Raw genomic sequence first — 14585 nt, 5'->3', positions numbered from 1 at the left:
ACTTCAAACTCTATTACAAGGCTGTAATCATTGAGACAGTATGGTACTGGCACAAAAACAGACACGTAGATCAGTGGAACAGAATAGAGAGCCCAGAAATGGACCCTCAACTCTATAAAACTAATCTTCGACAAAGCCGGAAAGAATGTCCAATGGAAAAAAGACAGTCTCTTCAACAAATGGTGTTGGGAAAATTGGACAGCCACATTCAGAAGAATGAAACTGGACCATTTCCTTACACCACACACAAAAATAGACTCTAAATGGGTGAAAGACCTAAATGTGAGACAGGAGTCCATTAAATCCTAAAGGAGAACACAGGCAGCAACCTCTTCGACCTCAGCTGCAGCAACTTCTTCCTAGAAACATCGCCAAAGGCAAGGGAAGCAAGGGCAAAAATGAACGATTGGGACTTCATCAAGATAAAAAACTTTTGCATAGCAAAAGAAACAGTCCACAAAACCAAAAGACAACCGACAGAATGGGAGAAAATATTTGCAAATGACATATCAGATAAAGGGCTAGTATCCAAAATCGATAAAGAACTTATCAAACTCAACACCCAAAGAACAAATGATCCCATCAAGAAATGGGCAGAAGACATGAACAGACATTTTTCCAAAGAAGACATCCAAATGGCCAACAGACACATGAAAAAGTGTTCAACATCGCTCAGCATGAGGGAAATCCACATCAAAACCTCGATGAGATACCACCTCACACCAGTCAGAATGGCTAAAATTAACAAGTCAGGAAACGACAGATGTTGACGAGGATGCGGAGAAAGGGGAACCCTCCTGCATTTGGCGGGAATGCAAGCTGATGCAGCCACTCTAGAAAACAGTATGGAGGTTCCTCAAAAAGTTGAAAATAGAGCTACCATGTGACCCAGGAATTGCACTACTGGGTATTTACCTTCGGATCACTAACATTTGTATCTTTGATCCGAAGAGGTATGTGCCCCCATTGTTTATAGCAGCAATGTTTACAATAGCCAAACTATGGAACTATGGAAAGAGCCAAGCTGTCCATCAACAGATGAATAGATAAAGAAGAAGTGATACACACACACACACACACACACACACACACACACACACACACACACACAATGGAATATTATGCAGCCATCAAAAAAACCAAAATCTTGCCATTTGCAATGACGTGGATGGAACTAGAGGGTATTATGCTAAGTGAAATAAGTCAATCAGAGAAAGACATGTATCATAGGACCTCACTGATATGAGGAATTCTTAATCTCAGGAAACAAACTGAGGATTGCTGGAGTGGTGTCGGGTGGGAGGGATGGGGTAGCTGGGTGATAGACACTGGGGAGGGTAGGTGCTATGGTGAGCGCTGTGAATTGTGTAAGGCTGTTGAATCACAGACCTGTACCTCTGAAACAAATAATACATTATATGTTAAAAAAAAAAAGAAGATAGTAGGAAGGGAAAAATGAAGGGGGAGAAATCGGAGGGGGAGACGAACCATGAGAGACTATGGACTCTGAGAAACAAACAGGGTTCTAGACGGGAGGGTGGTGGGGGGATGGGTTAGCCCGGTTGTTGGTATTATGGAGGGCACGTACTTAATGGAGCACTGGGTGTTATATGCAAGTAATGAATCATGGAACACTACAGCAGAAAGTAATGATGTAATGTATGGTGAGTAACATAACATAATAAAATAAAATTTTAAAAAAAAGACAGTAGGATGAGCATAATCTGTGTAACCAGTGAACAAAGATATTTTTAAGGGCATGTAAAATAAATTATTTTAGGCTAACCATTGAATAATATGCATGTAATAAAGAGGGACATATTGGCTATGACTATATATCTGTTAGGTATAAATTAAGATAGAAGCATCTTCGGAGATAAATGGAGAATAGATTGATAGAAAAACAGACAGGTCATTCTTAAAGGGAATGTGGGGCTATTCCACAAACCATATGCAGGCAAACATTTTTCCAGCTTTATCATCAAATATTTTCAGTTGATTGATGACACCACATCCAGTAGTTTGTATGTTGAAATGGGGAAAATACAACATCCCCTGTGGGATTGCTGTAGCACAGCCTTGTTGATGCTGGGCACACATGGTGTTGAGTAAAGGGTTGTTACTGTTACTACATGTTGCTTAATCTCTGCACACAGCTCAGCAGGCCTTCCCACAGGTGGCCCTGGCCCCAGGCAGAACTGTGAAGCCGTTCTTGTGTTTTGTGCCTTTGGCCCTCTCTTGGAGTCCCCTGATAGAGCAATGGGGACTCCCCCTCCTGACCTTTCAGATACTCAGTGTTCCCTTAACGTCTGAACAATTCCAGTCTTTTTTTTTTTTAAAGAGAGGGTGAGTGGGGGTAGATGCAGAGGGAGAGGGAGAGAGAGAGAATCCTAAGCAGGATCCATGCCCAACGGGGAACCCAATTCCCAATGCGGAGCTCAATCTCACGGTCCTGGGATCATGACCAGAGCCAAACCCAAGAGTCGGTCACTTAACTGACTGAGGCACCCAGATGCCCCAACATTCCCAGTCTCGTTTTAAATATTACACTTTAGGGGCACCTGGGTGGCTCAGTCGGTTAAGTGTCTGCCTTTGGCTCAGGTCATGATCCTGAGTCCTAGGTTCAAGCCCTGTGATGGGCTTCCTGCTCAGCGGGCAGCTTGCTTCTCCCTCTCCTCCCCGCTTGTGCTCTCTCTCTCTCTCTCTATCTCTCTATCTCTTTTGTTATCTCTGTGTCTCTCTCAAATAGATACTTAAAATCTTTAAACATTACACTCTATTTGTGTGCCTGAACTTGACTCAGCCACTTTAGGTCTTGTGTTCCTGATTTCACATAACACAGTAGGTGGTATATATTGATAGTCAGTAAAGGTATGTTGAAGGAAAGCTTCTGTTCCTTTATAGAATCATTGTACGCATCAATAAGTAATTGTAGAGGCTCTGGCTATAGCATTACACAAGCCCCACAGTCCCTGAAATCACACTTTTTAGGCTAAACTGCCAACTACATTGGTGCAGTACTCTTAGGGCAGTGGCTATGCAGTGTGGCATGGAGAGGTCAGAAGGGACGGTCCCCATGGGCCCCTCAGATTGGCTCAGTGTTCCCTCTAGGGGACCAGTGGGCTGGGGCTGCAGCAGACCCAAATGAGAACAGATAGGGATCTAAGAACTAAAACACAGTCCAATGACAAGTAGCAACTGGTCGTGGGTCAAGTTTCAGACAGTGTCCCAGGCCAGGAGGTGAGAGCCAGCCACTGTCGCAGAGGCATAAAGTTGTTTCTAGTCAGAATGTGAAGGCAGGTGAAGGCTTACCCTGAGACACCTGTTGTAAGTAGCATCTAAGGCACACACCGAGGTCACCTTCATTCTCTTCCTTCTAGAGATGAGAAGATGCATCCTTCAGTGCTGCTCAGCCTGGTGGACTGAAGGGCACAGCCAGTGAACGTGGCCTCCAGCTCTCTTGTGGATTGAATTGTGTCCCCCAAAAAAGACGTGCTGAAGGCCTAACCCCTAGAACCTCAGAATGTGACCTTATTTGGAAACAGGGCTTTTGGAGATATAATTAGTTAAGATGAGGGCACACGGGAGTGAGGTGGGCCCTTAATCCAACAGGACTAGTGTCCTTGTAAGCACAGGAGAAAACAGAGATGGGGGGAAGTCTTCATGGGACAACAGGGTTGGCAGGTGGCAACCAGGGGACAGCAGAGATTGACCAGAAGCTGTGGAGAGACAGGAGGGAGTCTCCCCTGCAGGTTTCGGGGCAAGTATGACCCTGCCAACACCACGATTCTGGACTTCCAACCTCTGCAACTGAGAGACAATCGGCTTCTCTTGTTTTAAGCCATTCAGTTTGTGATACTTTGTTAGAGCAGCCATGGGAAACTGATCCCCCACATGCTGCTCTCCATCCACTCAGGAGCGCTGGTAGCTGTGTCTTTGGGTGCCCGGGGGGTACCACAGCATCTGTGCAGCGGTGGGTCTCTCCATAATTGCCATGGCAACCACCCGCTGTGGACATTCAGACCCTGCTCTCCCCAGCTTCTCCTCCTCTGGGGCCTGTAACCATTCCTTGGATGAGACTATGCCCGCATGGCTGGAGGCTGAGGCCGTCTGCCCGCCTGCTTGCTTCCCCTCCGTCCCACTCCCACCCCATAGGCTCTGTCACCAGCCCCCTGCTGCGGGGCCAGGTGCATGCTTTACCTTCCTTTTCCCGAGAGTAACAGGTTAAGCTCATAGTATACATCACCCTTCCTTTCTGGTATTCTGGATATATCTTTATGCATATGATGTCACATCTTCCTCTGCTAATGAAGATTCTGATGATGAAGTAAGCCACCAGAATACATCTGCTTCATTAATATTCAATATCTGAAAACAAAGTAGCTTGCTTCATTAAAAATATGCATAGAGGTCTGTTCTTTTAAAAAAGTGGAAATTAAGGGGCACCTGGGTGGCTCAGTTGGTGAAGTGTCTGACTCTTGATTTTGGCTCAGGTTGTGGTCCCAGGGTCGTGAGATCGAGCCCCACATTGGGTTCCATGCTGCGCATGAAGCCTGCTTAAGATTCTCTCCCTCTCCCGCTCCCTCTGCCCCTTCCCACCACTTCTCTGCCTCTCTTAAAAAAAAAAAAATTCATTTAAATTGGATTGCATTTATTTACATTGGATTGCATTCAGGCTTCCAGTTACGGAATGACTAAGTCATAGGAATAAAAGGCGCAGCATAGGGAATAGTCAGTGGTGCTGGAACAGCGCTGCATGGTGGTGGCTGGTGGGGAGCAGAGCATCATGCATAGATTTGTTGAGTCACGTGGTTGTACACCTGAAACTGACATTGTGTCAACTACGTTCAAATAAAAAAACAACAAATAAATAGATTTAATTGCATTCAGTGGACTATATGCTCTTTTTGAGAAGTTGTAAATGCATAGTCCTGAGGCAGCAACAGGTAACAGCATGACAGTTGATTTTTGTAAGGCTTGAATGATCATTGCTTAAATTAAGAACCATTAAGAACCTTTCTTAAATTAAGAAAGGCCAGGAGGAGGCCAAGTCCAAATTAAGTCACAAAGAGGGAAAATGAAGAAGAAAAAGCAACTGCAGGGTCAAGAGTGAAAATAACGTATAGAAAAGTGTAAGAAAGCCCATTTCTTGCTGAGGAGAGCTGTATTACTAAACAGGACGATCCTTTTATTGATTGCAAATTTGTTTGAAAATTACTCCAAAACTAAAAGAGCTTGGTGCACAAATCTCACCATCTGGGTGGTAAATGATGAAGCTGTGATTTGAATCACATCTGACTGGGGAGGCCATGTTCTTGCCTCTTGTGCACAGGTGTCCCTGTAATTCTTGTTCTCATTTTCCTTTTGTTTTCTTTTGAGAACAAAGTAACTCCTCGAGGGCCTTCTGTGCACCAAACTAATATAAATATTTGGCCGCCCTGAATGCCAGTTGCCATCATTGCAAATCATGAGTATTGTTGCTGGTAGATGTCTGGTTGCAAGTTCAAGGCCTTGACACTGAGGCTGACCAGGATCTCCTTGAACTCCCCAGGAGCAGAGGTGACCTACATGAACATGACTGCCTACAACAAGGGCCGGCTGCAGTCCTCCTTCTGGATCGTGGACAAGCAGCATGTCTACATCGGCAGTGCTGGCTTGGACTGGCAATCCCTGGGACAGGTAATCTTTCCACATTACATAAACTCCGAGTTACGTCGGCATCAAAGCTCCCAGCTCCATTAAGCATGTGGGCCTCTCTGCCGTGGTTGTGGGAAATAAAACCTGCAGCATTATTTTTACTTGTGTAGTTTTAATAGGCTCATCTCCATTTAATATAACATGAGAGCCCTTTCGTTGACAGAATCATCTTCCCCCAAACACTGCCATAGTTGCGGTCCTCTTGTAAGTCAGATGCTACCCCCAGATTCTGTAGAGCAGGTTGGTGTGTAGTTTATATTATCCAAACCTAACTGTTCAGCGTGAGATCACATAATCTATGAGACAGAGGAAAACATAAATCCAGCGTAGATCGTATGTTTTAGAAGAGTAATCATTTGTGTTATTCCTTGAATAAATCTTCACATGACGCTGTTGCCTCCTCCTTGCAAATAATTCACTTCAGATACCTTGAAGATGCACTTGAACCATCTGTAATCTTCAGGTATTTATTTGTGTCAGGGTGATCCATAGAGGATGCCAAATCACCTTCCCACTAGTCAACTGGTGGCTGGAAGTTCTCGATCCTTGGATGCATAGGAGGACAGGCAGGTCAACCACACATGCTACATGGCGCATACACGCTTTTGGCTGAACTCTTGAAAGCATGGATGTGTAGACAAACGCAAGGGCTATAACTTGTAAAGAAAGACACCACTACTTAAAATAAATCCGAGAGAGAGTAACATGATATTTGTACTGTCGGCTTCCAACTGATTCACCATTTGCCTCCCAATTTCCACTATTGTCCTATTTTTCTTTTTAAAATGCCACCTTCCGGGGCACCTGAGTGGCTCAGCCAGTTAGGCGCCTGCCTTCGGCTCAGGTCATGATCCTGAAGTCCCCAGATCGAGCCCCACATCGGGCTCCCCGCTCAGCGGGGATTCTGCTTCTCCCTCTACCCCTCACCCCACTCCCTTGTGCTCTCTCTCTCTCAAATAAATAAATAAAATCTTAAAATGCCACCTTCCATGCATGCAAATTCTGTTCTTCCACTTTTCTGTTATGGCTGTAAACGAAATAGACAATGGGCAAACTACATACTAAAATAAAAATTTAAAACTTCCCTCTCCAGGAAACAGACAATGTAGAGCCAAAGTACAACTGATCTAAGGTGGTTTTTCCTAGTTTTGTATTTAAAGGATAGTCAGGGTCATCCAGGCCCGAAGCCCAAACAACTGTTGTTTCTAAGAAGACAGTCTCACCCTAGGAAGAAGGGACACTGAAGAAAGTTTTCTGATCAGTTTTGGGAGAAGTCACCATCCAAGGTTGACAAAACATACTTTATTTTATATTTGCTCAGGAATTTTCTACTGATATAAAAATGATTCCGAGCAAAATAATAGTATTGATTAACAATTGTGACAATAATAACTAGCGAATATTGCACACCAGGTGCTGTTCTAGGCCATTTAAGTGGATTATTTAATTTAAGCCTCACAGTGATCCTGTGATGGACAAAGTATTCTTGTCTCTGTTTCAAAGATGAGTAGACCTGCGCCCGGAATTGAATTTCAGTATTAAATTTTTTAAGCCAATTCGTTTCAGTAATAATTCTGATAGGAAAAATACGAATTTTGATTTAGTATATCTCGTGTCCGATGACCCTTCAAACATGGATAGAAGAAATATGGATTAGGGACACCTGGATGGCTCAGTTGGTTAAGGGTTCCACTCTTGATATTGGCTCAGGTCATGATCTCAGGGTCATGAGATCCAGCCCTGCGTCAGGCTCGATGCTGAGGGTGGAACCTGCTTGGGATTCTCCCTCCCTCTGTCCCTACCCCTTACTTCCTATGTATGTGTGCACACACTCTCTGTCTCTAAAAATATATTAATTTATTAATTAATTAATTAAAATAAAAAGTATGGATTATAGCAACATTGGCTTACCTCAGAAACAAGAGGCAAGGCAAGGACAGTATTATAGTCTAACTTACAGAAATATCTGAGTTCATCTTTTGCTAATCAGTAAGCATCTTTTGCCCAGAAATTTTCTGATGAGCCTTTTATAATAAATAGACAAAATTGGTTTTGTAACAATATTGATTACACGTAATTCTAAGTGGTTTTTAACTTAAGAATCATTTGCTTTTTTTTTTTTTTAAGAGAACGCACTTCCCCACCACCAAATTGTATTTCCTTTGTCATTAACTGATATTAACTGATAGGGTTTAAAGTTCTGTGAACTCCATTTGAATGGGGTTTGAATTATTGAGGTTTAATGATGTTTTTCTCCAAATTTTTGAGCAAATTATTTCTATAATTTCCTTAGGCAGATGGACATAAAATATTCATGTGTTGGCTTCCCTGCTTGAGGCTTACTCCTTTGTCTCTGATTTTTGCTGTTTGTTTTGTAGGAAAGTAGGTTGATCTTTTAAATGTTCACTTTTTACCTGTCGTCATTTAGACTTGGATCCTCATTGTGAACTGTGACATTTTCCCCGCTTTAAATATGGTAAACGCAGATGAAGGAGGGGCTGCAAGTTACTTCCTGTGGGTCAAGAGAAGAACGAAACCAACTCAGATCTCTGCTTGCTTACACATTCTGAAGTGGTAGCTAGCTTCCCTTCACCTACACAGAAGGCCAGAGTTGCCCACGAGTCAGAGGGCAAAGTGGGGAAGTGCCAGGACCCAGCTCTCTGTTTCACAGCTAGTCAAAAGCCTTTGCCAAGGATCAACCAGCTCTTTGCAATTCATTTAACGTCCTTCTCAGCAAGGAGAATTACCACCTCTCCATCATGCCATTGTGTCCGCTGGGCCTTCAGATCTGGCCCTCTGACCTCGTCCCATGGCTAGTTTGTTCTCAGCTCATAAGCCATGTAATGAGAGGGAGAATAAACAGTGGATTCCTGAGATTTCTCTCCTTCAAAAGACCAGCCCAGGGGCGCCTGGGTGGCTCAGTTGGTTGGGTGACTGCCTTCGGCTCAGGTCATGGTCCTGGAGTCCCCGGGATCGAGTCCCACATCAAGCTCCCTGCTCGGCGGGGAGTCTGCTTCTCCCTCTGACCCTCTTCCCTCTCGTGCTTTCTATCTCTCATTCTCTCTCTCTCTGAAATAAATAAATAAAATTTAAAAATAAATAAATAAATAAATAAATAAATAAATAAATAAATAAAAATTAAAAAAAGACCAGCCCAGATATAGCAGCAAAGTTTACTTTTGAAAATGTAAACTGATACCATGATGATTCTTAAGTATGGAGTAAATGTAATGCAGGATTAAAAAATAAATGATTTTGTGATCTATCATAAATTAAGAGGGGAAGCCATGAAAAAGTGCTCAGCACTCTGTTAAATAACAGAAATTCAACCAAGTACGTTCAAAGATCAAATTGACTTTATTCAACAATTCATGAGTCGGGCAGCATCCCACCTAACAATAGAAAGGAGGTCTGCCAGGCTGTAGAAAAGAAGAGGTTTTTAAAGGTGGAAAGGGGGCAGAAAAGGTAATTATGGGCAAAGAATGAATTGTTGTAGGCAAGGTCACCTTCCTAAGGGAAATAGGAGAGATCTATCTGGTGGATTATTTCACTGAGTGCAGACCAGGTAATTCCTTGGTTAAACGTTACATTCCAGGGTGGTTGAAACTGCAATAAGTCTTAGTTTGCTAACATGGGTTTAACGTAAGTGACTCCATGTTGGGCCTGCTGCCTCCTTTTTAACAATTCTAAACGTGACCATAGAGACAGGGCAGGCGAAGGGACATGCTCTCCAGTTGTCTGTGGAAATAGCCCTTGGAGGAGAGCACCCTTGGGTAGGCTGGAGAAAAGGCTGGGAATAAAATGTATACATTGGTGACAAATGTTTAAGCCATTGGTGATTTCAGGTTACATGGACTTCTGCAGAAATCTGCATTCTTCTGTTGGTTGTAAATTTAATAACAGGTTAAGCTCCATGGGGATCAGGGAATTGGGAGGAGGTGAGTGGAAGAAATCTTTGTGTCATTTTTTCCAAAAGCCTACTGTACGTGTGCTAGACACTGTGCTAATAGCTTCATATGGCTTCTTCAGTTGTCATGGCAACTTAAGGGTGCCTGTGATTGCCATCTTCCAAATGAAGATAATATTGGAAAAATAAAAACAGAACAGATCCTATTCTGCTGCTCATCTCTCTTGTAACATAATAAAACACTCTCTAACCTGTGTAGGAATTAGGCACTTGGAGATGGGTCTCCTATTCTTTAGATGGACGGTCAAGTTGGTGGAGTCTGTGTCTTTCATTGCATTCCTAGCAATTTGGGACACAGGTGCACATCAACACAGGGTTGCCATTTCCTGCCAAACCAAATGCTTAAAAATTAAAATAAATCCCATTCCTCTTTTCTTAACAATCTTTCCCATTTTCCTCTTGGAAGAAACTCTATTCTTTGATGGGGCTGGAGAGGAGACAGAGCTGGGGAGGGGGCGGGGTTTAAAACTCTTCTGCAAGAGCATTCAGCATCCCCTCCGCTCCCCTGCATCTGTGTGTCAGCTGCTAATAGAACTGGAGAACTTCTCTTTCCACACCCACCCCCGCTCTCTTTCCTCTTCACGCTGACACACAAGCTCTGTTTCCTACCTTGTCCACCCTTCCCCGTAGTGCTCAGCACTTGGGATCACACTACTGCACTTAATCATCCACCTTGAATTAGTTCTTCTTTCAACCGCGTTTGACTTGTGTGGGATTTTTCTTGGTCTACCTCGGTGTGGCATAAAACCCTGCTCAGCAGGACCCGTGCATTAGAGCAGATTTTCATTTGAGCTGAGTTGTGTGTGAGGCAGACAATTACGGGAAGAATTATAATACATTTTCCAAGTGTCAAATTCAACCTATTTCATCAATTTTATGTTTTTTTGAAGTTTCCTACTGCAATCAGATTATTGTTACCCATTATTACCTTCAGTGTGTGGTAAGTAGGAGAAATAATAATACTAATAATAAAAGCATCAGTGTATTGAGGTTTTTCTCTGTACTAGGCATTCTTCTGAGCTTTTAAAGAATATGAACTTACTTTTCACAGTAACCCTTCATTGCAAATAATACTATTATTGCTTTACTTTACAAAGGCAGAAACTGAGGCACAAATAAGTGATTTACCCAAGGTCACCTTCCAGGAAGTAGTAAAGCCAGAATTCCTATCCAGGCAATCTTTCTCTAAATCGCTCACTCTTATTTCACTGCTAATAATTTAAAAAAAACAATACATCAGGTTTATGAAAAATCATTTTCTTCACGCTCTAGCTGTGATGCTAAGCTATAGATTTCATCTCACTTGCTCTTTCCTTTAAGAAGAGCTAACAATACTGTTCATCAAGAAACCCTTCACTCACTCATGTCTTTCTGGCCACTCACCCACGAAGACACAATGGCCACAGATGGACAGATGTTGCTTGGTACCCGAGTTCTCTCAGAGAACAAGCAGGTGGTGTAGCGGCAGACAGAGGGAGAGGGAGAAGCAGGCTCCCCGCTGAGCAAGGAACCCGATGTGGGGCTCAATCCCAGGACCCTGGGATCATGACCCGACTCAAAGGCAGTTGCTTAACCGACTGAGCCACCCAGGTGCCCCAGTAAATAAAATCTTTAAAAAATATATTTGCAAATATAATTAGAGCAAACAGGAATAGGTCTGTTTAAACTCTGTTAATATGTATTTTAACCTTAGTCCACCTTTGTTCTGAAAAGACTTAAATAGAAGTACATTGACCAGGCCAGCTCTCGTGGGGTGCACGAGCCCCATGACCATGACCATGCTGGCGATGAGACCCTCAGTGACCCACCTGGGGGTGGTGGGTGCAGCGTGCCCAGACCTATCCCTGTCCTGGAGCTCGGGTGGGAGAGCAGACCCGGCCCAGGCTCTGCCTCGAATCCAGAATCACTGAAGCTGTTAATCTTGGAACTGGAAATTAGCTCAGAGAAGAATCAGTCTAGTGTTTCCCAAGATGTGTCTAAGGAAATGCTATTCACTGAGAGGTGGACTCTTAACAGGGAGAAACTATGGGTTTCGTTTAAATTGGTTTCCTTACTGTGGGACTCCTCAGAGCCATTAGTATGTTAACATGCTCTGGGAATCTCTAAGAGGGTGAGAGAGGATGGACATTCATCAAACCCGTTTGGCCATGAACTGCTTTCCACTTAATTTTATGGATCAAATATTCCTTGAAGCCTCCGTATTTCCACAAATGCTGTTCTAAAGCAATTGCACTACTGGATATTTACCCCAAAGACACAGATGTAGTGAAAGAAGGGCCATATGCACCCCAATGTTCATAGCAGCAATGTCCACAATAGCCAAACTGTGGAAAGAGCTGAGATGCCCTTCAACAGACAAACGGGTCAAAAAGATGTGGTCCATACATACAATGGAATATGACTCAGCCATCAGAAAGGATGAATACCCAACTTTTACATCAACATGGATGGGACTGGAGGAGATTATGCTAAGTGAAATAAGTCAAGCAGAGAAAGTCATTTATCATATGGTTTCACTTATTTGTGGAACATAAGGAATAATATGGAGGACATTAGGAGAAGGAAGGGAAAAATGAAGGGGGGAATTGGAGGGAGAGATGAACCATGACTGAGAAACAAACTGAGGGTTTTAAAGGGGAGGGGTTGGGAGGATGGGTTAGCCCAGTGATGGGTATTGAAGGCACATACTGCATGGAGCACTGGGTGTTATAGGAAAACAATGAATCGTGGATCACCACATCAAAAACTAATGATGTATTGTACGGTGACTAACATAAAATAAAATTAAATTAAAAAATAATAAAGCAAGAAATTGATCACAGACCTTCTGATGTACCCCCTTCACAGATGAGAACACTGAGGTGGGCTGGGTTGGGGAGGATAGGTGCTAGTCACTTGCCTACGACCCCTCATCCCTTATGTCAGGTTTTAGGATTCTCAGGCAAACGTTCTTTTTAGCACATGTGCTACCTTAAGAAACGTATGTGATTCCAGAGCTGGTAATTGTTGTGTTCTGTCTCCTTAACAACAGAACGACTGGACAATTGGCAAACCAGGGCTTACGTGTGGGAAAGATAATCGACAGAGTTGTTGCACGTCTATTCAGAGAACCGCACTTATCATATAAACCTGCAAAAAGTCTATAATCCAGTTTGAAAAGGAAAATACTTAAGCAGTCTTCAAGTGAATATGACCACCTAGGGTATTTGCCAAGTGGGGCCAACAGCATAATTTGTGGGACCCAGTACCAAAGGAAAATGGGGGGCCTTTTGTTAAAAAATAAACAAGAACCTCAAGATGGAGAGAGCAAGAGCGATTACAGCAAGCGTGGGGTCCTGCTAAGTCAGGGTCCTCTGTGTTCCACGGCTAGATGCCACAAACCCTGGTAGTAGGGTTGGCGACAAGTATTTTGGGGACTCAGGAAGCAAAAAATCCCCACAGAGTAAAGAGTGATGACCACAATGAGATGTTCGGATTTGATCTGAGCCTGAAGTGGTAATTGAGCTGAGGAAAGAAGGATGGGTTCAGAGCAAAGACACAGAACTGGGAGCAAGCATGGTGTGTCAGAAGGTCTGTGATCAATTTCTTGCCGGACCAGCATGTCCTGGTTGCAGAGCCCTTGGACACAAAGCTAGGAAAGACATGGATAAGCCCGGGAAGGCCTGCGCATGCCCAGGATGGGGGTGTGTGGATGGAGTCCTGTAGGCTACAGGGCACACTGAGGATCGTGATTGGGGCCAGGACCTGGCAGCTCTGGAAGAAATCTCCACAAAGGGCATAGGTTGAGGGGTGAGGAGAGCGGGGAGACAGAGAGCCTGTGGCCAAGATGAAAGAGAGAAGAGACAGGATTGGGTAATGATGGGGGAAGGTCGATTGTGTCAACTTGATGCCCAGTTGTTTCGTCAAACAGTCTAGATGTTGCTGTGAGGGTACTTTTGAGGTACAATTAACATTTAAATCCATAGACTTGAGCAAAGTAGATTACTCTCCATACTGAGGGTTAGCCTCATCCAACCAATTGCAGATCTTAAGAGCAAGGACTGAGGTTTCCAAAAGAAAGGACTGGTCCCAAGACGACAACATAGACAGCCCTCCAGCTTGCCCTGTAGATGTCGGACTCGCCATCCCCTGCAATCGCAAGCCAACTCCTGAAAATAAATCTCTCTGTGTGTGTGTATGTAAGTGTGTATATATCTCCTATTGGTTCTGTTTCTCTGGAGCGTGCTGACTAGTACAGACAGTGACTGAGAACTAGAAGAGACCTGGCAAAGCTGCGTCATAGTGACTGACGGGCCATAAGGAATGAGCCAGAAGGAATAGCGGGCATGTTTCCAGCACCTGGAGCTGGGCCCACTTGAGAAGGACCAACCTGTTGACAGAAATGGGGGACATAGGAGAAAGGGGCAGTTCTGATGTCCAGGGGGCATTTGGAAAAACGGCAAGAGATTGGCTGATATCGATGCTTTTTATCTAATAGTGATGGTTCTTTATCGCCCAAAAGCTACCGGTCTCATCCGTAGCTGCAGTTTCCTGACAATGACCGTTGGGTGGGATATTGACAAGAATCACACTCCGTCTGCTCACCAAGCTGGGTCACTCTTTTGAAGTCTCCGTAAGGTTAAGGTTGTGGCCTGACATTAAGAATGAGAAAGAGCACTCAACGTGTCTTTGGGTCTGGCTTCTGTCCCCTTTCCTTTCAGTTAAAAGGACAGAGAGCAGAGGCAGATCTTGAAGACCCGGTGGGCGCGCCGCGGGCAGGAGGTGGTCTCTGTTCTGTAGCTCATCTTGTCATCCCCATTCAGAGCTGGCCCTGCGCCTACATCTTCCCTGGAATTTATGAGTTTCTAAGGACACATTTAGCTCCTAGGGAAGTGGCGCATTGGTAATGCAGGTAACTAGATGTCAGAAGCAAAATAAAAAT

The 14585-nt window shown here is 43.9% G+C and overlaps 1 protein-coding gene across 1 annotated transcript in view; it reads left to right on the top strand.

Moving 5' to 3' along the window:
- PLD5 (phospholipase D family member 5) overlaps positions 1-14585 on the top strand; it is a 395172-nt gene that overhangs the window by 280082 nt on the left and 100505 nt on the right. The window contains exon 5 of the mRNA XM_028111768.1: positions 5552-5679. Within this exon, the coding sequence (XP_027967569.1) occupies positions 5552-5679 (128 nt within the window). The remainder of the gene's footprint in view (positions 1-5551; positions 5680-14585) is intronic.

This window comes from Eumetopias jubatus, unplaced genomic scaffold (genome assembly GCF_037043125.1).
Source record: "Eumetopias jubatus isolate StellerSeaLion01/CBP00866 unplaced genomic scaffold, mEumJub1_p1.0 scaffold_12, whole genome shotgun sequence".
NCBI classification, from domain to species: Eukaryota; Metazoa; Chordata; class Mammalia; order Carnivora; family Otariidae; genus Eumetopias; species Eumetopias jubatus.
The sequence above is the reverse complement of the archived record's forward strand: the minus strand, read 5'-3'. Positions and strand labels throughout refer to the sequence as shown.